General features: G+C 44.7%; 1 protein-coding gene across 1 annotated transcript; it reads left to right on the top strand.

Moving 5' to 3' along the window:
- Window positions 1-9,465: 9,465 nt before the first annotated feature.
- Window positions 9,466-22,082, top strand: mis18a (MIS18 kinetochore protein A). The gene is made up of 5 exons (XM_078232833.1): window positions 9,466-9,754; window positions 12,959-13,022; window positions 15,781-15,903; window positions 20,747-20,846; window positions 21,527-22,082. The coding sequence occupies exons 1-5, from the start codon at window positions 9,568-9,570 to the stop codon at window positions 21,605-21,607; spliced, it is 555 nt and encodes a 184-aa protein (XP_078088959.1). The 5' UTR covers window positions 9,466-9,567; the 3' UTR covers window positions 21,608-22,082.
- Window positions 22,083-23,202: the final 1,120 nt, after the last annotated feature.

Raw genomic sequence — 23,202 nt, 5'->3', positions numbered from 1 at the left:
TGGTGATGTACTGCAGAGCTGTAACACTCATGAAACTGTGACCAGCACAAGTCACGTGCTTAAGGAGACATGGGGAGAAAGTTACTGCAAGTGGTTGGAGCAGGAGAGAGCCAGCTTTGTGGAAGGTTAATAAAAAACTTTCATCTAAGCAGTACTTTTCTCAACCTTGTGACATCCACAGCACTTTACAGCTTCTCAAATAGTGTAGAAGTGCACTTACCAATGTAATATTGGAAACATAGCAGGTACTTTGCAGACACAGTTTTGCAAACATAAAAATGATAAGTGACCGGATAATCTCTTTCAAAGTTGAGGGATAAAGATTTTGCAGGAACACAGCACTAGAACACAGGAAATAGGAACAGGAGTCATCCACATAGCCCATTGAGCCTGCTCTGCCATTCAATGCGATCATGGTTTATCTTGGGCTTTAATTCCATTTTCCCACCCACTCCTCATGTCCCTTAACTCTCTGAAAGACTAAAAGCCTGTCCATCTCAGCCTTAAATGTATTCAATAACGGAGCATCCACAACCCTCAGGGATAGAGAATTCCAAAGATTCACAACTCATTAAGTAAAGAAATTTCTCCTCAGTTCAGTATTAAATGATCAGCCCATTATCATGCGGCTGTACTCCGTGTTTTAGATTCTCCAACCGGTGGAAATAATCCCGCAGCATCTAGTCTTTCAAACCTCCTCAGAATTATGTAGATTTCAATGAGGCCACTTTGCATTCTTCTAAGAGTATAAGCTCAATATGCTCAGCCTATCACTTTATGACAATTCCCTCATCCCAGGGACCAATCTAGTGAATCCTCAAGGTATCACCTCCAATATAAAAGATATCATAGAAATCATAGAAACCCTACAGCACAGAAAGAGGCCATTCGGCCCATCGAGTCTGCACTGACCACAATCCCACCCAGGCCCTACCCCCATATCCACCCACTAATCCCTCTAACCTATGCATCTCAGGAAACTAAGGGCAATTTTAGCATGGCCAATCAACCTAACCCGCACATCTTTGGACTGTGGGAGGAAACCGGAGCAAACCCACGCAGACACGAGGAGAACATGCAAACTCCACACATTCAGTGACCCAAGCCGGGAATCGAACCCAGGTCCATGGAGCTGTGAAGCAGCAGTGCTAACCACTGTGCTACCGTGCCGCCCCTTTCTTAAATATCCTTTCTTAAATGTGGAGACCAACATTGCACTGGAGAAACCCTCTCGCACAATTTACGAAAAGTGCTGCATGTTCACCAACAGCCACTAAGAAGGCTGAAGAGGTTTCAGTTTAAAGTCTTATCGGAAAGGAAGCACATCCAGCAGTGCTTCACTCTCTGATGATTGTACTGAATGGTCGTGTGCTCTGCATGTTGCCTTCCAATCCACAGACCATCCTGATTTGGAATTATATCACCATTCCTTCTGGGTCAAACTCCTGGAACTCTCTTTCCAACAGTATTGTGGGTGCATCCACACCACAAGAACTTCAACAATTCAAGAAGGTGGCTCATCACTACTCTCTCAGGGGCAATTAGGGATGGTTAATTCGTAGAATGCTAGGCTGTAGCCGTGGTGCCAATAACCCATGAAAAAACAACTATCTTGAATGGACCTTAGAATCCAGAACATTTTGGTTCAGAGACTGAAGTGTTATTTGAACAAAAGTTGACATCATTGACTAGTATTATTTATTTGTTAGGATGGCACAGTGGCATAGTGGTTAGCACTGCTGCCCAGGGACCCAGGTTTGATTCCTGGCTCCGATTCAGAATATTCTTCATCCAACATCTGGACATTAGGTTAATTTGTTTTTGGTACGCTTTGTGGAGTTTGCACATTCTGCCCGTGTCTGCATGGGTTTACTCCGGATGCTCCAGTTTCCTCCCACAGTCTAAAGATGTGTGGGTTAAGTGTATTGGCTGTGCTAAATTGCCCCTTAGTGTCTCAGGATGTGTAGGTTAGAGGGATTAATAGGGAAAATATGTTGGATTATGTGGAAAGTTATCACCGATTGCAACGGGATCTTGATCAATTGGGCCAGTGGGCTGACGAATGGCAGATGGAGTTTAATTTAGACAAATGCGAAGTGATGCATTTTGGTAGATTGAACCAGGGCAGGACTTACTCAGTTAATGGTAGGGCATTGGGGAGAGTTACAGAACAAAGAGATCTAGGGGTACATGTTCATAGCTCCTTGAAAGTGGAATCACAGGTGGACAGAGTGGTGAAAAAGGCATTCAGCATGCTTGGTTTTATCGGTCAGAACATTGAATACAGGAGTTGGGACGTCTTGTTGAAGTTGTACAAGACATTGGTAAGGCCACACTTGGAATACTGTGTGCAGTTCTGGTCACCCTATTATAGAAAGGATATTATTAAACTAGAAAGAGTGCAGAAAAGATTTACTAAGGTGCTACCGGGACTTGATGGTTTGAGTTATAAGGAGAGACTGGATAGACTGGGACTTTTTTCTGTGGAGCGTAGGAGGCTGAGGGGTGACCTTATAGAGGTCTATAAAATAATGAGGGGCATAGATCAGCTAGATAGTCAATATCTTTTCCCAAAGGTACGGGGGTCTAAAACTAGACGACATAGATTTAAGGTGAGAGGGAAGAGATACAAATGTGTTCAGAGGGGCAATATCTTCACACAAAGGGTGGTGAGTGTCTGGAACAAGCTGCCAGAGGTAGTAGTAGAGGAGGGTACAATTTTGTCTTTTAAAAAGCATTTAAATAATTACATGGGTAAGATGGGCATAGAGGGATATGGGCCAAATGCGGGCAATTGGGATTAGTTTAGGGGTTTAAAAAAAAAGGCGGCATGGACAAGTTGAGCCTGTTTCCATGCTGTAAACCTCTATGATTCTATGACTCTATTACGAGGATAGGGCCTGGGTCGGATTGTTGTTGGTGCAGACTCGATGGGCCAAATAACCTCCTTCTGTACTGTAGGATTTCTATTTTCTTTGCATTCAATAAGGGTTGGTCAATATGAGATTTCTCAAAAGAAGGTTGTGCCAGATTAAAGTGATTGATCAAGTAATGTAAAGATTGTGTTCGGGTCCTGGATCAGATCCCCTAAGTTGTATTATGAAGCCAGACTAGACCCCAACAATTTTTCTATTTCGGGATAAATGTGAAGAAAGGAGGCTTCACTCCTGGAGTAATTTCACTGATAAATTATGGATCTTTTATCAAAACAAGCTTTATTTGTAACACAGTTTAAGCATAAGTCTAACAAAATGAAGCAATTTAACACTTAACAATTGAACAATCTTTAAACATGAAAAGAAACAAGTCTTAATTGCTAACTGATCACTATTTCAGTTCCAAATAAGCAACATTTCCCCTAGAGATTTAAAACCCACTTTAAATATAGTTAGCAAGCCCAGGCATACTTGTCATAAATGAGTGCAGAAAGTCTTGGAACTGTCAGATAGACTTTGCGAAGAGAAAGAGAGAACAGCCTTCTGTCTTTAAACAGCTCCAGTCAGGAACTGAACTCTAAAATGAAACCGAAAGCTGTTTCTCTGCTACAAACCTAGCTCTGCCATTTCCTTTATTGAAAATAAAAAAAACATAGCTTCCATTCCTTTAAGCAAAAAAATCTTTAACCTGGTGTTGTGAGACTTCTTACTGTGTTTAAGCAAAAAATCCCAGGGACATCTCCATTCATAAACAATAGCCCATCAACCTTCTGCTAAATAAACACTGGCTAAAATGAGTAATTATCCTGCTTTCCCAGCATCTGAGCTGTTTGTTTATCCAGACACATCAACTGCCTGTAAAAAAAATGCTGACTCTTAAAATAGTTCCCCTTAAACATAAAATATATTAATGGCACAGTGTCAACATGGGGGTGGCACGGTGGCACAATGGTTAGCACTGCTGCTTCACAGCGCCAGGGCTGTGGTTTAATTCCAGCCTTGGGTCACTGTCTGTGCGAAGTCTGCACATTCTCCTTGTGTCTGCATGGGTTTCCTCCAGGTGCTCTGGTTTCCTCCCACAGTCCAAAGATGTGCGGGTTAGGTGGATTGGCCATGGTAAATTGACCCTAGTGTCAGAGCAATTAGCAAGGTAAATATATGGGGTTACGGGAATAGGGCCTGGGTGGGATTGTAGTCGGTGCAGACTCAGTGGGATGAATGGCCTCCTTCTGCACTGTAAGGATTCTATGAACACAGTTGATAAAGGTACCAACTACCTATATTAATACAGCATCTTTTACAAAATAAAACATCCCAAGGTGAATCACAGAAATATTATAAAGCAAAATTGGACTCTGAGCTATATAAGATTATATTAGGGCAAATGGCCAAAAGATTGGTTCAGGGAGGGAATCACAGAGCTCATGGCTTAGGAAGCTTATGGCACAGTCATAAATGGTGGAGAAATGAAAATCTGGGATGCTTAAGAGGCCAGGATTGGAGGAGGACAGATATTTCAGAGAGTTGTGGGACTGGGGGAAATTGCAGAGATCAGGAGGGGGAGGGCCATGGAGGGATTTGAAAACATGATAGTTTTAAAATCAGGATGTTGTGTGATCGAGTGTCACTTTTGGTTTAGCGATCAAGCACAGGTGTGTTAGGGGGACAGGACCTGGTGTGAATAAGGATACAGGCAGCGGAGTTTTGGGTGACTTCAAGTTTGCAGAGGTTAGAATGTCGGAGGAAAGTTTCAAGTGCATTGGAATGATTAAGCCTAGAAGTAACAAAGGCATTGATGAGGATGTCAGCAGCAGATCAGCAGAGACAGATGTTTTATGCACAGAAGTGGAAATAGGCGGTGTTTGTGATGGCATGGATGTGTGATCAAATGCTCAACGTCAAAGATGACACAAAGTTTGCAAATAGTCTAATTCACTCTCAGACTGTTGCCCGAGAAATGGGTGGCGACAGTGGTTAGAGAATGGGGGTTTGGAGAAGGGACAAAAGACATTGAAATATTCACTTGGAGAAAACCTCTGCTTAGCCAATACTGGATGTCAGATAAGCAGTCTAATAATTCAGCAACAGTGGAGGAGTCTATGGAGTACACTCACGCTGGTGTTCCACCCATCTCGCCAAATGTTTATTGCAGTCAGTGATGACCCTCCCCTGCCTTTGTTTTCAGTGGAGCTATTTTCTTTGGACCTGTTGCCTTTCTGATCACGTCATGCACGCTACTGACATCCCCTGTGCCAAAGGACATCTGGATGTTCCGGCAGACTTGCAACCAGCAGTCATCAGTAAACCACCTAGCAGTTTGTTGAATTTTACTTCGAGCAGTGCTGAGTTCATTCAGAGATTTCTGGCTGAGGTCTCTCTTGTAATTAAAGAGAGTGGACTGCTGGCTTCAATGACAGGTTCCATCACAGTGGTGTATCACAGACACTTTAAACGCTGTTTCCCCAAGGTCACACACAAACACACACATTTGTAAGTGGGTACCCATGGAGTGAGAAATTCAATTTAAAATGACCCTGCAGCAAAGCCTTTTTACTTAAGAAAAGGTTAATTTATTTAATTCCCGTGCTCTGAAAGTTACTTAAGAAGCAATCAAGATATTAACATAGACAAACACCATGATTAGTTAGAGATAATACTTATAAACGTGAATCAATTTCAGTCTGTATTGTTCACTGTGGCCCTGATATATTTTTAAAGTCAGAATGTCGCATTGTCTGAAGTGAAGGGCTTGAAGTTGTATAATTTTCTCCACAACTGCAGGGGCTCAATTTGCAGAATGTTGATTATTTCAGGTAGGTTTGAGGATGGAATGAGGTAGCAGGGAGAAGGGCTTTCCTTAGTTCCCTTTCAAAGAAGGGCAGTGTGAGCCTTTTCTTTTAGCTTCATTGTTCGATGGCTGTGCTTGTTGGTCCCTCTCTCCCTGTGTGAAGCTTGTTCTAGATGGATCCCCATGGCGGTTCTCTCTCGAGGTAGCTTGCTGTCTTTTTGTATTATTCTTGGCGGGTAAACCAAAGTGGCTGCTGTACCTTTGTGACCTGATAAGAAATTGCTCAGTTGCTTTCTAAAAAAGGCAGGGGGGAAATGTTAATTGATGATCTGAAGTCATTTCTCAGTGTTGGAACAACACAACAAGTGATCTGGCCAATGTTTCCCTGAACATCATAAAACCAGGAACATAGGAATTAGGAGCAGGAGTAGGCAATTCAGCCCTTCATGCCCGCTCCGCCATTTAACATGATCATGACTGACCTTATCCTGGTCTCAACTCCACTTTCTTGCCTCCTCCCCTCAACCTTTTATCCCGCTTTTCATTGGAAACATATCTGTCTCTTTCTTGAATCCGTTGATTGATTCTGCAGTGATGGGAATAGACAAGGCCTTTGTTCATGCCAAGGCAAAACTTACATTCCCACAGTGTGGCGTTGAGACTCCATTTTCTTCTGGATGAGATTACAGTGAGTATAAATTAAAGATTGTCTTTATTCTGTCAAAATAGGAGAGGCTGTCACAATTTTAGCTTGCTGTTCTGGGAGCCACTTTTAATTCAGTCACTGTGCTTTTTTAATTAATCTTTAAGAATACAGTCTTCAAATTTCATAACACTGTAATGAAAATACTATTGTGACAGATGCGAGCCTTGAGCCAGTCAGTGCTTTTCTGTTATTGCTTCCCATGTGCTGAGAGCATGGGATTGTAGAATGTAGATGTAGATTGTAAGGCAGCGTGGTGGCACAGTGGTTAGCACTGCTGCCTCACAGCACCAGGGACCCTGGTTTGATTCCCAACTTGGGTCACTGTCTGTGTGGAGTTTGCATGTTCTCCCCGTGTCTGCGTGGGTTTCCTCCGGGTGCTCCAGTTTCTTCCCACATTCTGAAAGATGTGCCGGTTAGGTGCATTGTCCCGAACAGGTGCCGGACTGTGGCGACTAAGGGAATTTCACAGTAACTTCATTGCAGTGTTAATGTAAGCCTTATTTGTGACTAATAAATAAACTTTACTTTAAGATGGTGCATTGAAATATGTTCCATTTCACTTCGCAGTGTGTGTGGGAATACTGGAGAGTGCCTGTTCAATAGAATGATGGATCTGTTGGTTTTTATCTGGGTGAACAGTATGATTGATCTTGATATGAGAACGGCATTTCTGCTTTAGAAGCGTCAAGGGTTGTATCCTCACCATGGTGCACACCATGAATGATCTGTGTCACAAACACTGTGCTGGTAAACAAGTCGATGTGATGCAGCTCGTGAGGGGCTGAAGCGGGTTCGCCTCCTTTCTGCTTTTTGTGTGCTAGTTTGCTTCTTATTTTCAGCCCACGCCATTGGCTAGCAGCAATGTGAAAAAGAGAGCCACATGAACTGAAGCACCTCGGAGTGCAACTTGTTCTACGTAGACAACCTTTAAGATAATTTTGCAATGTTGGTAAGGACCATTCTAAAATGCCTGAAAAGTTTCCTTTAGTGTATTCAAGCATCCCAGAGTGTTATTTGATGTATGGAAAGAGCCTGAACATTATTGCTTTTTGTGTGATGGCCATTTTGGAATGTTTATTATGTTCTTGCAGAATTCTTATGAATATTGTCTGAATGTCATGCTGGTTAGGTGCATTGGCCATGCTAAACTCTCCCTCAGTGTTTCTGAACGAGCGCCAGGGTGTAGCGACTAGGGGATTTTCATAGTAACTTCATTGCAGTGTTAATGTGTGCCTACTTGTGACGCTACAAGGAAAAAAGGGAACCAAATGTGTAAATCTCTCCCTAGCTGTCAGTACACAGCCTCTCCACTGGCAAGCCTTCAGCTGTGTTTTCTTGTGGCAACACAGAAACTGGATCCCTGGTGGCCCCAGACCAAACCTGGGGGGTGTTTTTGTTCCCAGACCTGCAGTTCGCTGGCCCAATATGTGGACACGCCCTGACACTCATGAACCAAACTACTTGCTGTGGACAAATAGCTCCACTGTCTGGTGGATACCCTGGCAGAATTGAAGGCTAAGGGAGTAAGCAATGATTTAAAAAATCTGGAGTGGAGCTCAAAGGTAGACTGGTGCCCAAATATGTCATCTTTCTGGCAACTCCTGTAACCAGGCCAGTGTCAAACTTAGTGCTTTGCTTTCCTTTGGACTCAACCCGGGAGGTGGAGACCAGACTCTGACGGGCAGCCCAGCTTGGGTCTTCATAAGTTTTGTCTGCTTAACGCTTCTCGGCCTTTTGACTAAGATCAAGTGTAGTATTGGATCTGCACTTGGTTGAGGTCATTGGGCAACGCTGAGGCTTCATATGTTTCATATGAAGCAATTTTTAGAGGCGGTGTCCCGGCCTTTTGGCTGGGATGCAGATGAGCTCAAGTCTTGGAGGGGGATCCTCCCCCTTCTCCGGTCAGCTTGACTCATGTGGATCAGGCCCAGGACAGGGTGGTTTTGGTCTCCCGTCCTGTCTTGTCGGCCTGGATCTGAGGTGTCTCGGCTTGTTGAGACTCTGAATTGGATTTGATTTGATTGAATTGGAAAAGTAAAAAAAAAACTGGAGAGCTGCATTCTCAACACAGAGAGAACTGGCTGTGATACCAGATTGATTCCAGAGATGAAAGGACTGTCGTACAAGGAGCGGTTGAATAGCTTGGGCTTGCACTCGCTGGAATTCAGAAGAATGAGGTGGGATCTGATTGAAGTATATAAATTGGTAAAGGGGATTGATAAGGTGAATGTTGAACAGATATTCCCCCTTGGGGGACAGTCTCCCCATGACAACACTATAGTTAAGAAAGCACACCAGCGCCTCTACTTTCTCAGAAGACTAAGGAAATTTAGCATGTCAGTGATGGCTCTCACCAACATTTACAGATTTACCATAAAAAGCATTCTTTCTGGTTGTATCACAGCTTGGTATGGCTCCTGCTCTGCCCAAGACCGTAAGGAACTACAAAAGGTCATGAATGTAGCCCAATCCATCACGCAAACCAGCCTCCCATCCATTGACTGTTTACACTTGCCGTTGCCTCGGCAAAACAGCCAGCATAATTAAGGACCCCACGCACCCCGGAAATTCCCTCTTCCACCTTCTTCCGTCGGGAAAAAGATACAAAAGTCTGAGGTCACATACCAACCGACTCAGGAACAGCTTCTTCCCTGCTGCTGTCAGACTTTTGAAAGGACCTACCTTGCATTAAGTTGATCTTTCTCTACACCCTAGCTATAACTGTAACACTACATTCTGCACCCTCTTCTTTCTCTATGAACAGTATGCTTTGTCTGTATAGCACGGAAGAAACAATACTTTTCACTGTTTGCTAATACATCTGACAATAATAAATCAAATCAAATAATTCCTATGTTTTTAACCCTGGTTTTATGATGTTCAGGGAAACATTGACCAGGCCACCTGTTTTGTGTGTTGCCCTTCTGTTGGGAAGGTGCTGGAAGGGTCTCAGGGTGTGTTCTGAGTCAACTCCCCCAGCTGCATCTCAAACACACATTGCAAACCCAAGCACAGGAGTCTGCGCTGCACTGCGCACGCGCACGGTGTATCGCTCTGAAAGCCGGTTTCGTGAGCGTGCGCGGGGGCCGGCAGCCTGACGGTTTCCGGCGCATGCTCGGTGCGCAGCGTTTTGAAAGATGGCGGGAGTGACGGTGGATTTGTCAACGGACGATGAAGCTGACAACAAGCAGTCCTGCTGCACTTTCCTCAGCGGCGACTCGGAGCTGCCCGTGGTCTTTATGTGCTCCCAGTGCCGCCTCCCAGTGGGAGACTCGCTGGCCTGGGCGGGAGCAAACCCCAAGGAGAACGTCATCTACCTGAAACGTGAGTGGGGGGCGGGGAGGGGGGTGGTGGAGTGGGGGGCGGGGAGGGGGGTGGTGGAGTGGGGGGCGGGGAGGGGGGTGGTGGAGTGGGGGGCGGGGAGGGGGGTGGTGGAGTGGGGGGCGGGGAGGGGGGTGGTGGAGTGGGGGGCGGGGAGGGGGGTGGTGGGCTGGGGGGCGGGGAGGGGGGTGGTGGGCTGGGGGGCGGGGAGGGGGGTGGTGGGCTGGGGGGCGGGGAGGGGGGTGGTGGAGTGGGGGGCGGGGAGGGGGGTGGTGGAGTGGGGGGCGGGGAGGGGGGTGGTGGAGTGGGGGGCGGGGAGGGGGGTGGTGGGCTGGGGGGCGGGGAGGGGGGTGGTGGGCTGGGGGGCGGGGAGGGGGGTGGTGGGCTGGGGGGCGGGGAGGGGGGTGGTGGGCTGGGGGGCGGGAGGGGGGTGGTGGGCTGGGGGGCGGGGAGGGGGGTGGTGGAGTGGGGGGCGGGGAGGGGGGTGGTGGGCTGGGGGGCGGGGAGGGGGGTGGTGGAGTGGGGGGCGGGGAGGGGGGTGGTGGAGTGGGGGAGGGGGGGCGGGGAGGGGGGGGGCGGGGGGTGGTGGAGGGGGGGGCGGGGAGGGGGGTGGTGGGCTGGGGGGCGGGAGGGGGGTGGTGGGCTGGGGGGCGGGGAGGGGGGTGGTGGAGTGGGGGGCGGGGAGGGGGGTGGTGGGCTGGGGGGCGGGGAGGGGGGTGGTGGAGTGGGGGGCGGGGAGGGGGGTGGTGGAGTGGGGGAGGGGGGGCGGGGAGGGGGGGGGCGGGGGGTGGTGGAGGGGGGGGCGGGGAGGGGGTGGTGGGCTGGGGGTGGTGGGCTGGGGGGCGGGGCGGGGAGGGGGGTGGTGGGCTGGGGGGCGGGGAGGGGGGTGGGGGGCTGGGGGGCGGGGAGGGGGGTGGGGGGCTGGGGGGCGGGGAGGGGGGTGGGGGGCGGGGAGGGGGGTGGTGGGGTGGGGGGCGGGGAGGGGGGTGGTGGGGAGGGGTGGGGGGCGGGGAGGGGGGCGGGGAGGGGGGCGGGGGGGCGGGGAGGGGGGTGGGGGAGGGGGGTGGGGGGAGGGGGGTGGGGGGAGGGGGGTGGGGGGAGGGGGTGGGGGGAGGGGGGTGGGGGGAGGGGGGTGGGGGAGGGGGGTGGGGGGAGGGGGGTGGGGGGAGGGGGGTGGGGGAGGGGGGTGGGGGAGGGGGGTGGTGGGCTGGGAGGAGGGGGGTGGTGGTGGGCTGGGTGGGGGGAGGGGGGTGGTGGTGGGCTGGGTGGGGGGAGGGGGGTGGTGGTGGTGGGCTGGGAGGGGGGAGGTGGGGCCAGGGGTGGGGCAGGGGAGGGGTGGGGCAGAGGCAGGGGAGGGGCACTGGGCAGGGGGAGGGGTGGAATGGGGATGGGCAGAGTGTGGGGGGGGGCATTGGGGGTCGGCGGGTGGTGGTGGGGCTGAGAGAGGCGGTGGGGTCCATTGAGAGAGACAATGGAACCATCCTGTTTCCAAACCATAACACTCTAAAACGTACAGAAGCTAATAGCCATCTCTGGTGGAGACAATCAGACCTAGTGGGAGGTGAGTGTCATCTCATCAGGAGCTATCCTCTGTCTAATGTCTAGACGGATTTGTGCATTTCACCTTCCAGGAATATACAAACACTGGGGTAAAAGCCAGTTGAAAAGCTGCCCTTTGCGTATGTGAGAATCAATTCTGGTTTATCAGAGTGTGACACAGAAACAGGAAGCCAGCAGCAGCACCCCTGCAGAAGTCATTGTAGGTATATCCTCTCTCTTGTATTGTTGAAGAAATGATGTGGAGATGCCGGCGTTGGACTGGGGTAAACACAGTAAGAAGTTTAACAACACCAGGTTAAAGTCCAACAGGTTTATTTGGTAGCAAAAGCCACACAAGCTTTCGGAGCTGCAAGCCCCTTCTTCAGGTGAGTCTCACTCACCTGAAGAAGGGGCTTGCAGCTACGAAAGCTTGTGTGGCTTTTGCTACCAAATAAACCTGTTGGACTTTAACCTGGTGTTGTTAAACTTCTTACTTGTTGAAGAAAGCCAGGTCAGCGAAGACCACAGTTGAAATGGAAACGAAGTTTCACCACCAGACTGCACAACACTGGAATCTCAAAGCTGACTATTTGCCTGCCGGAATCAGTGCTACTGGAATCTTGAGTTACAATGGCTGCAATGCTTAATCAGCTACAAAGGGTTGAATGGCTTGTGAATGTAGCCCAGTCCATGCTTTTGTAATCTATGTCCATGCAAACCAGTCTCCCATCCATTGACTCCGTCAGCCAGCATAATAATCAAGGACCCCACGCACCCCGGATATTCTCTATCCTACCTTCTCCGTCGGGAAATACATACCAAAGTTTGAAAACACGTACCAACCGACTCAAGAACAGCTTATTTTCTGCTGCCATCAGACTTTTGAATTGTCCTATCATATATTAAGCTGATTTTTCTCTCCACTCTATCTGTCACTGCAATACTGCATTCTGCACTCTCTCCTGCCCTATATCCTGTATGAATGGTATGTTTTGTCTGTTCAACTAGCACACAAGAAACAGTATTTTTCACTGTACCCCAGTGCATGTGACAAATCAGATCTATTCCTCATGAGTCAAAGACTCGTATCTCTTTTACTTGCTTTGTACTTGGTTCTCATTTCTGAACCATTTGAATGTGTCTGCTTGTGTTTTGTTGTTTTCTTGTCTTTAATAGATAATGAACTTGCTCTATCATTAATTCAAGAAAGCCAGGCTAAATTTGCTCCTTTTAAAACATAAATATTGAGACTGGGAAACGATATCCACAAAGGGAGGGGTTGTTTTTAAGATTAATCTTGTTGCAACCAGCAAAAGGGGTTGAATATAAGAAAATCAGTTCATCCCTCCTCACCCAGGGCATACCAATACAGGGTATCCCAGCTGGTGGTAACAAGTTGAGGGATCCCGCCCGGTTAACAAATTTGGGAAACTCGAGACCAGTCATGTAACATCCTACAATATGCTGTTGAAGTGATGCACTCAGCTGTTCTAAGTGAGATATTACCAACTTTGAATGAAGATCGATGTGCTCGTTCTGAACTCATTTAACTAGTTGAACAGACAAAATGTTTGTAGAACCAGGCTTTCTGTTTGGTTCTGTGCTGTACTTTGATCATTGTGTTGAATTTTGAACTTATAAGCTAACAGTTTGCTGCCCTTTTTACAGATGTCACTAAAAATGTCCAAGTAGGCAAGGAACAGAAAATAGACACTGCGGATGAGTCTGGTTGGTAAGTATGTAATATTGATGAGTGCAGCTTTTTGAACTCCTCATTGAAGTTAAACGAAGAAAGATTTGATTCTATTCTGTCTTGTACAATAGATAACATCATGACAAGTCCCCATTACTATCAAATATCTTTTCTATCATTGCAATTTTATGTTTAGAAGCATGGTCTTATTCCTTCAGAACTAGATTATTAGATATTTTATGTTTTCAGCCTCATTCCTCTGTTAATCTTTTTCTCTCTGTATAATTTTATATTGAATTCAAAATTCAAACTTGTACTGCCTGGTCCTGTGTGTCTCAACAACGATTCTTCCATTTAGTTGAAGAGGTATGTTGCTAACACTGGTCCCAGACCCACCATCAAGACTGCCACCTAAAATCGATTTCTAATTGATTTATAGAAGTGGGAGGACACACTGAGAAAAATATTTTAAAACATTTTTAGTAGGCACTGTTTGCTTGTCTCTGAGCAAGCAAATATATTCCATTTGGAGAGTGCAATGGATGGTTGTAAGTGACTTTACAACTGGAACCCATGTGACGTTCCATTAGGTTATGCAGTTCAGAAATGATACTGATGGGCTTAGACCTAACTGAACAATATAGCATGAGTTTTCTGCTAAACTCCAATGGATATAGTCCCTATCTGTCCAACCTTTCCTCATTGGATAATTCCTTCATTCCAAGAATCAGTTGAGTGAACTTTCTCCGAATTGCTTCAAATGCAATGATGTCTTTTCTTAAAAAGGAGCATGGTGGCACAGTGATTAGCACTGCTGCCTCACAGGTTAGACAGATTGGGACTGTATCCATTGGAGTTTAGCAGAAAACTCATGCTATATTGTTCAATTAGGTCTAAGCCCATCAGTATCATTTCTGAATTGCGTAACCTAATGGAACATCACATGGGTTCCAGTTGTAAAGTCACTTATAACCATCCATTGCACTCTTCAAATGGAATATATTTGCTTGCTCAGAGACAAGCAAACAGTGCCTACTAAAAATGTTTTAAAATATTTTTCTCAGGGTGTCCTCCCACTTCTATAAATCAATTGGAAGTCAATTTTAGGTGGCAGTCTTGATGAACCAGGGACCCAGGTTCAATTCCAGCCTTGGGTGATTGTGTGGAGTTTGCACGTTCTCCCTGTGTCTGCAGAGGTTTCCTCCAGGTGCTCCAGTTTCCTCCTCTAGTCCAAAGATGTGCAGGTTAGGTGGATTGGCCATGCTAAATTGTCTCTTAGTGTACCAAAGTGTATAGGTTAGGGGGTAAATGTGTGGGGTTATGGGGATGGGGTGGGGGACGGGCTTGGGTAAAATACTCTGTTGGAGGGTTGGTGCAGACTCGATGGGCTGAATGGTGTCCCGTGCTGTAGGCATTCTATAAATATGGTCTCATCAATACACTATACAGCTGTAATGCATACTAACTTTTCCTGATTCATGCACCATGACACCCAGATCCCTACTTGCCTCAGGAATTGTACAATGTCTCCTTTATTGAAATGACATGCTGCTTTTTTATTCTTCCTGCCAAAGTGGACAAATTCACTTTTTCTGATTGTATACTTCATCTGCCAAACTTTGAATCCCAAATGCTTTTGAATGTTTCTCAGGGTGTCCTCCCACTTCAATAATTTACATTTCTGAACCTGTCTTTTCTGCCCTTCTTTGTCATTTATTGGATGTATCCTCCTTTATCTTCAAAATGAGTCACTTAATGTTTCTATGTGCAGTTTCTAGAAAAGCAATGTCTACTTTTGTTCCTTTCATATGGCAGATGATGGGGACAGTTAAAATACAAAAGAGGGCTTTTAGATTGATAACCAGTTTAAAATGCCTCTCTTACAATAGGAGGCTGGAAAGTTGGGAATATTAACTCTATAAAAATACTTCAAGGAAGTTGATTGAGGTCTTGAATAATGAAATCCATGTGGATTGCTATTCAAGTTAGAGGACGTTAGTCAAAGTTCCTTTGTGTATAGAATGAGGTTAACTACCACTTTTCACAAAGAGCTGGATGTCTGGAATAGGTTGCCAGCATATTGAGTGTGGATTCACTGTAAGCATTCTTTTTTCCTTTTTACTGGAGGTTCATGGTGTGTAAAAGTCACACTGTGAAAAGTAAACAGAAAAGGCTGGAGAAACTCAGCAGGTCTGACAGCATCTGTGGGAAGAGAATAGAGCCTACATTTCAACACTGTACCAATATAGGGCAGCACGGTGGCAGAGTGGTTAGCACTGCTGCCTCACAGCCCCAGGGACCCGGGTTCAATTCTGGCCTCGGGTCACTGTCCGTGTGGAGTTTGCACATTCTCCCCGTGTCTGCGTAGGTTTCCTCCAGGTGCTCCGGTTTCCTCCCACATTCCAGAGATGTGCGGGTTAGGTTGATTGGCCATGCTAAATTGCACCTTAGTGTCAGGGAGATTTGTAGGGTAGAAAAATAGGGTTATGGGTATAGGGCCTGGGTGGGATTGTGGTCACTGCAGGCTTCCTTCCGAATGGCCTCCTTCTGCACTGTAGGAGTCTATGATTTCAAATCAGGATGACCTTTTGTCCTCTGAACATTGGCTCTATTCTCTCTACAAATGCTTTCAGACCTGCTGAGTTTCTCCAGCTTTTTCTGTTTTTGTTTCAGATTCCAGCATCCGCAATATTTTGTCTTTACCTCTATGATGATGCATGACTGGCTTGATGGACCAGCTATTATGTGATTCATTATGCAATTCATATTTCTACAATAACTTTTTCTCTCCTTCCAGCATTTATGTCTTGTTATCCTGCAGTGGCTGTTCTCTGTTACTGGGTCGAATGTACCTGTGCACTCCAGTCCACCTCGACTACAAACGGAATATATATTGCTTGGCTGTGGCCTATATTGAAAGGCAAGTATGTATATTACAAAGCAAGGTCGTAATGCACAATTTGCCGCCGTGGGGCGGCACTGCTGCTTCACAGCTCCAGGGACCTGGGTTCGATTCCCGGCTTGGGTCACTGTCTGTGTGGAGTTTGCACATTCTCCTCGTGTCTGCGTGGGTTTCCTCCGGGTGCTCCGGTTTCCTCCCACAGTCCAAAGATGTGCGGGTTAGGTTGATTGGCCGTGCTAAAATTGCCCTTAGTGTCCTGAGATATGTAGGTTAGAGGGATTAGTGGATAAATATGTAGGGAATTGGGGTGGGGCTTGGGTGGGATTGTGGTTGGTGCAGACTCGATGGGCCAAATGGCCTCTTTTTGCACTGTAGGGTTTCTATGATTTCTATGATGATATCTATCTAATGCAGAAAAATGACAAATTGACAGAACAGCAAATTCAACTTCAACTGTTGTAGGTACATAGTTTGTCAATTTAGAGAGAATTCCATATGGCTTCAACAAGTGATCATTTATGAATATAGTTCCACTTGCTGAATTTTGCCACTGCCAAATTAGATGAAGCATCTTATAGGTGTGTGCTATTGATATGAAGATTTTTAAAGGTAGAAAAGAAATGTTTGCATTGTTTCAGTACTCTACCTTGGATGGGCTCTGAATTCGTAAAATGCTAGCCAATTTAAAATATTTTGCAAACTTTTTTTGGTCAGCTGTGAAAGGGAAAGCCCTCATTGCAATATGCAGGAATCCCAAAACTATGCTGCTGAAAAATCAATGAAAAGACAAATAGAGTTTCTGGTTGCCTAATATTTTGCCCACAGATCTCTGAAGGCGGAAGGGCATGTTAGGAGGGTGGTGAAAAAGGCATTTGGGAAACTTTATCAATCGAGACATAGATTACAAAAGCAGGGAAGTCCTGTTGGAGTTGTATAGAACTTTGGTGAGGCCACAGCTAGAGCACTGTGTGCAGTTCTGGTCGCCATGTTATAGGAAGGATGTGATTGCACTGGAGGGGGTACAGAGGAGATTTACCAGGATGCTTACTGGGATGGAACATTTAAGTCATGAAGAGTGGTTGGGTAGGCTTGGGTTGTTTTCATTTAGAGCAGAGAAGACTGAGGGGATGATCTAATCGAAGTATACAAGATTATGAGGGGCATGGACAGAGTGGATAAGGAACAGTTGCCCCTCATCTTGTATACTTCGATTAGATCATCCCTTCAGTCTTCTCTGCTCTTAATGAAAACGAGCCATCAGACTTTTCCTAATAATTGCGCTCCTAAGAATTTGGTAACATTGCAGGGCAGTGGAGAAGGGATATGGGAGGGAGGAAAAGGCACTTCTTAATGTAACATTAAACCACGATGATCCAGAGATCCTAGGTTAAAGTCCCGCTCTGTCCTGAATTAGTTGATCTCACTTGGAAAGCAGTAGAACCGATACTAATGCACTCAGTGCTTCAGTGAAAGGAAACCTGCGGGGTTTATTTTTCTAATTGTTGTGCAGTGGCTTGAGTTGAAAATCGCACATATGTTGTTGTTTAGCTGCTAAATTGAAGCTGCTTTCCAGGTACTTAGTTTAATGTTACGAACCAAAGGACAGGAGTCGACTCACATTCTGTTAAACTTTCGTTTATTTGACATACAAAACTCAAACTCTCGACAGTTGCAACACTTTAACTCTTACACTTCAGCATTAACTCTTAACTGAAACTTTAACTGAAATGTTCAGAACAAAGTGCCCAAGTCCGTTCCCGATATAGATTCATCCTCGTGGTTCTTTTTGTCTTTGAAGATCTTCTTTCAGGGCAAACTTGCAATGGTTTATCTCCGAATTAAGACAAAGGCTGAAACACATGTCTTTATCCTCAAACTGTCCCAACCTTCCAGAAAATTCTCCAGCACTCGGCCAATAGTGTAACCGGAAACCAATCGCATTGTTTGACCAGGCCAATGGAGTTACTCACAAACAACTCCATAATGCTTAGTTCAAATGGCATGTTGGTCACATAGCCTTAATCCATATATGGTAATAATGGCTCTGAGGTGTCTAGCTTGGTCCGAACAGCTATCCTTATTTGGTCAACACAAGAAGTGTCAGGTCACAGCTCACAGACCAGCTCAAAGCTTGCAGCAACTTTATGACACGCATCAGGTTTTGATTTATAACTTGACCAAAAATCCCAGCATGCTTGACTCATTGTCACAATTGCTCTTACAGCTATTTAGAGGGGCAACAGGAAGACAGATGGGGCATATTGCCCTCTTAATAACCGGCTCAGGCTGGATGTTCGTGAATGTGAGGTTTGGGTTCAATTTCGGAGTAGCTTCAGCTGCTTATCAAAAGCCACACGGGATGTCGATATTATTCGTCTGCTAAACTTAAAGTACTTTCCAGATACTCGGTTTAGTTTTGCAAGCCAAAGGACAGGAGTCCACTCAAATTTTCCTTTTAAAAAAACTTTCATTTATTTAACACTTAACGTTTGAAACTCAAACTCACAACAGTTGCAACACTTTAACTCTCACACTTCAACATTAACTCTTTAACTGAAATTAATACTACCTGGTTCAAAACGAAGTGGCCAAATCCGTTCCCGATGTAGACTCGTGGTTCTTTTGTCTTCTCTGAAGATGTTCTTTCAGGGCACACTTGCAATGGTTGATCTCCGAGTTATCACTGAAGACAAAGGCAGAAACACATGTATTTATCCTCAAACCTTCCAGAAAGTTCTCTGGCACTCAGACAATGGTGTAATCAGAAACTGATCACATTGTTCGGCCAGGCCAATGGAATTGCTCTCAAACGACTCCCTGATGCTTAGTTCAACTGGTATATAGATCACAACTTTAACCCATATATGGTAACAATGGATCCGTGTTTAGCATAGTCCACTATCCTTATCACAGCTCACAGAGCAGGTCACAGCCTGCATCATGACCTGCATCAGTCTTTGATTATAGCCTGACCAAAAATCCCAGCATGCTTGACTTGTCACAATTGCTCTTACAACTAATATTGCCGTTATTGTTGTTGAAATCATAGTTGTAGTCTGACCACAATGTGAAGTAAAATAAAAACTGATTTGGCTCTGCTGTAACTCTTTCTGGACTCAAGAGAATCTAATGATCCTGGGACCTGATATTGCAGGGTTAGTGCTGTCATACTATAGTACCGAAGGAGGCCATCCGGCCCATCGAGTCTGTACCAACCACATCCAACCCAGGTCCTGTCCCCATAACCCCACACATTTACCCTGCTAAGCTTCCTGAGGTGGGTCGACTTAACATGGCCAATCAACCTAACCTGTACATCTTTGGACTGTGGGAGGAAACCGGAGCACCCGGAGGAAACCCACGAAGACATGGGGAGAACGTGCAGACTCCACACAGACAGTGATCCAAGGCTGGATTTGAACCTTGGTCTCTGGCGCTGTGAAGCAGCAGTGCTAACCACTGCACCACCGTGCCTGCAGCGGAAAAAAATGCTCAGCATGTGCCTTATCAAGTCCTTTCAGGGCGTTGTAGATTTCAATGAGATCACCAGAGAATATTGGCACAATTTACTAAGCCTGTCATCCGAGGACAACCTCCTCATCCCAGGGGTCAAACTAGTGAACTGTACTGCCTCCAAGGCAAGTATATCATTACTTAAATATGGAGACCAAAAATACACGCAATATTCCAGAGGTGATCTTGCCAAAACCCTGTACATTTGCAGGAAGACTTCTTTACTGTTGTACTCCAATCCCCTTGCAGTCAAGGTCAACCTGCCATTTGCCTTCCGAATTGCTTGCTGCATGCTACTATTGCAATGTGAGGAAACATGGCAGACAGTTTGAGCATAGAAAAGACCTCCACAAAAATTGAGATCTGCTGTTTCGGTGAAGAAATAAACATTGACCAGAACAAGAGAATTCCTCTGCTTTTTTGAATACGGATGAATGAACACCGCTCGACAATCACCAGGCAAGAGTGTTCCCTTCCTGTCGGAGAACACTTCAGTAGACAAGGGCATTCAGCCTCTGATCTTCGGGTAAGCGTTCTCCAAGGCGACCTTCAAGACACACAACAACGCAGAATCGCTGAGCAGAAACTAATAGCCAAGCTCCGCACACGAGGACGGCCTCAACCAGGATCTTAGGTCATGTCACACTATCTGTAACCCCCACGACTTGCCTGGGCTTGCAAAATCTCACAAACTGTCCTGGCTTGAGACAATTCACACCTCTTTAACCTATGCTTAACCCTCTCTCCACTCGCATTGTCTGCACCTGTAAAGACTTGATTACCTGTTAAGACTCGTATTCCAACCATTATCTTGTAATTGAGTTTGTGTCTATATATGCCCTGTTTGTGAAACAAATCCTGCATTCACCTGATGAAGGAGTGGCGCTCCGAAAGCTTGTGCTACCAAACAAACCTGTTGGACTTTAACTGGTGTTGTGAGACTACTTACTACTTTTGAATATTATAATTGGATATTTTATCTCTCCTAAGGGATCAGACAGGAATCATTTACGATCATGTCTGTAAGATATAGAGAATTCCCTCCACTGCACTGATGAACCAAATAGAATTGGCTCAAGTCTCTGGTTCTTAAACCCATGACCTGATTCATGCTGCTACTGGGCCACAGCATTATCATGGATATTCAATTCGATAGGTACCAAATGCATAGGAAAGATAAATTAGGCACTTAAGAAAAAAAAAAATCCATCTGTTTTATTCCTTTAATTTGATCAAGATTCGGCAAGCAATTAAGTGTATTAATCCAAGTATGTCATTTCTAAAAAGTTGTATAACTTCTATTAGTTTGTTTTTCAAGTTGTAAATTATCTTTGCTTTATTTCCTTAGTTATGTCCTTGGCTCCACTATAAATGCAGAATTTATTGATGAGAGAAAAAAGCCAGTAGTCCTTGAAACGCAAGCCGAAGTCCTTGAAGAATTAGCAAAGGTAACTTTTTAGTGTGATTGTATCTTCGGATTAAGGTTGTCTTCAGTGGATTTGTTGACTTGAAAAATAAAATCTTGGTTGAGGAAAGAATGAAAAAAGTAACTATGCTTGATTCTTGAAGAATGGTTTTGAAATTCAGGTCCTGTAAAATGCAGTTGGAAGCTGTATTTAATTTTGTTCGACATTAGCCGTAAACATTAAATAATTTGCAGCTTGTCAGCTATAAAGGTTTCAGTTGGTAAAAGGCTTTTCTTCTATTAATTTATTTTGATACATCACCTACAAAACTAAATGCTGCGTTTCACTTTTTGTCAAGGGGAGCGTGGACGTAGCTGATCCCATGTACCATACAAAAAGTGCTACCAAAAAACCTGTTGGACTTTAACCTGGTGTTGTGAGACTTCTTACTGTGCCTACCTAGTCCAACATTCTTACTGTGCCCACCCCAGTCCAACGCCGGCATCTCCACATCACGTACAAAAAGCTAAGCTTTGCATTTTGAGATGTGCACCTAGATTTTCATTGGGCTTAATTATTAAATTGTCCTTTTCAAATTAGTTCCAAGATGAGATATCCATGGGAAAAACGTTGCCTGATTTTCTTCCTCTGGTTTATTTTAAACACATTTTGCATGTTACTGTTCACAAATGAGCCTAACGTGAAAATGTTTCTTCCAACAGTCCCAAACTGTGCTGAATCTAATGATTGCAAGACTCGCTGTTGTCGAAGAAAAGATAGAATCATTGCAGAATAAAGGATGACTCTAACAGAAATATTATATTCCAAAAGCATGTTAATGAACAGGCCACGTTTTGAAGCTATCAGCAGACAACAGCTGCCCAAGCTCGGAGAATTAATTCATCACAAGCACCCTTTAGGGAAATCCTTTCTTTCTGATGTGCGGTGGCATGTTGGCTTTGCTTGTTGCAATGCCACAACCCCTGGCTCATGTTTGTCAAAATTGTTTACATTATGCATTATACCAGTTGCTAAATTTAACTCTAACTTTTGGTCCTATTATGTATTTTTAAAAAAGCTGAGGTTAATTAATGTATCTTGTAAGATTATATCATAAATAAATGTTGACATACATCTTCTTTCAGTTTTCTTAAAATTTCGAGAGGCAGCCTCTATTTCATTTTGCTCCATAAATGTCTTTGTAAAATTGTTTTAATTGTAGTCTGTAAATGTATGATCATGTTCATGTGAACAATAAAGTTGTTTGAATAGGTTTGATCCAAGCAAACTACTCTTTAATTACACATTCCACAACACAATATTTGTACTACTTGATTCAGGGGGAAATTGGGGACAATATTTAAATCCCCTTCTCCAAAGCAAGGTTGCTTGTAATTAGTTTTTAATTTCAAGTAATCTGGGAGTTAACTGAAATGTTTTTATTTGTTTTGTACAGTGTATAACTGTTTCATCAAGAAAGTTAAAAAGACAAGCTATCTGTTTTAATTTCAATTTTGTATTAAACACTGGGCATTATGCAGTAAACTCACTTGTAATGCTGCATTTATCAATACCAGATGCTCGGCAATGTACAACATGAAAAGTCTCGTTCTCAACTGCAGAGGGCACTCTCAGTCTGGCTACATACGTACAAAAACAAGTAGAAATCTAGTGGTTCTTTGAATTTAAGTTTTTTTTCCATATATGGGCAAAATAGATTGTGCCTTGTATTCGAAATCTGCCTTCTCAGATTTCATCATCCGCAAGATATTGCGTTCCATAACGAAATTTCATCTTGTTTTTTGAAAACAAGTGATTCCCATCGATGGGCATGTGATTCACTATTCAAAGCGCCCTGTGCATTTGGAGTTCTGAAAAGAACCTCCATTTTGGGGGCTGTGATGATTTTTTAAAAAAAAATCTTTGGGTGTGAGTGATAATTGCTAGACTTCATTTTGAACTGCAACAATCCTTGTGCTTCCACATTGATGTTAAATGTGGAATTCCAAATTTTGACCAGCAACTGTAATACCAAATAAAGCAGTTCAAAGAATTGTCTTTAGTACCCGTGTTGCCATTCAGGCACTATTACAAAAATACCAAATCAAAAAGGATTTCTTACCCTTAATGTGCAGATCATTCCTAATTCCCTAGGAGAACACAAGAATTTTAAATTCTAACCTAATCCAACAGTACGAAGAGGATGAAAGTGTCAGAACAGTAAGTTGAAAACAGTTATGAAATTAAAGTTTTTAAAAGTATATTTGTTAATCACAAGTAGGCTCACATTAACACTGCAATGAAGTTATTGTGAAAATCCCCTAGTAGCCACACTCCGGCGCCTGTTCGGGTACACTGAGGGAGAATTTAGCAGTCAATTCATCTAACCTGCACATCT

Source organism: Mustelus asterias, chromosome 17 (genome assembly GCF_964213995.1).
Source record: "Mustelus asterias chromosome 17, sMusAst1.hap1.1, whole genome shotgun sequence".
NCBI classification, from domain to species: domain Eukaryota; kingdom Metazoa; phylum Chordata; class Chondrichthyes; order Carcharhiniformes; family Triakidae; genus Mustelus; species Mustelus asterias.
Note: the sequence above shows the minus strand (reverse complement) of the source record. Positions and strands in the feature narration are given on the sequence as shown.

Coding starts and splice junctions, on each gene's coding strand:
- mis18a (XM_078232833.1), top strand. CDS start 9,568: ATGGCGGGAGTGACGGTGGATTTGTCAACGGACGATGAAGCTGACAAC. Junction 9,755..12,958: donor GAACGTCATCTACCTGAAAC/GTGAGTGGGGGG, acceptor CCCTTTTTACAG/ATGTCACTAAAAATGTCCAA. Junction 20,847..21,526: donor TCCTTGAAGAATTAGCAAAG/GTAACTTTTTAG, acceptor TTCTTCCAACAG/TCCCAAACTGTGCTGAATCT.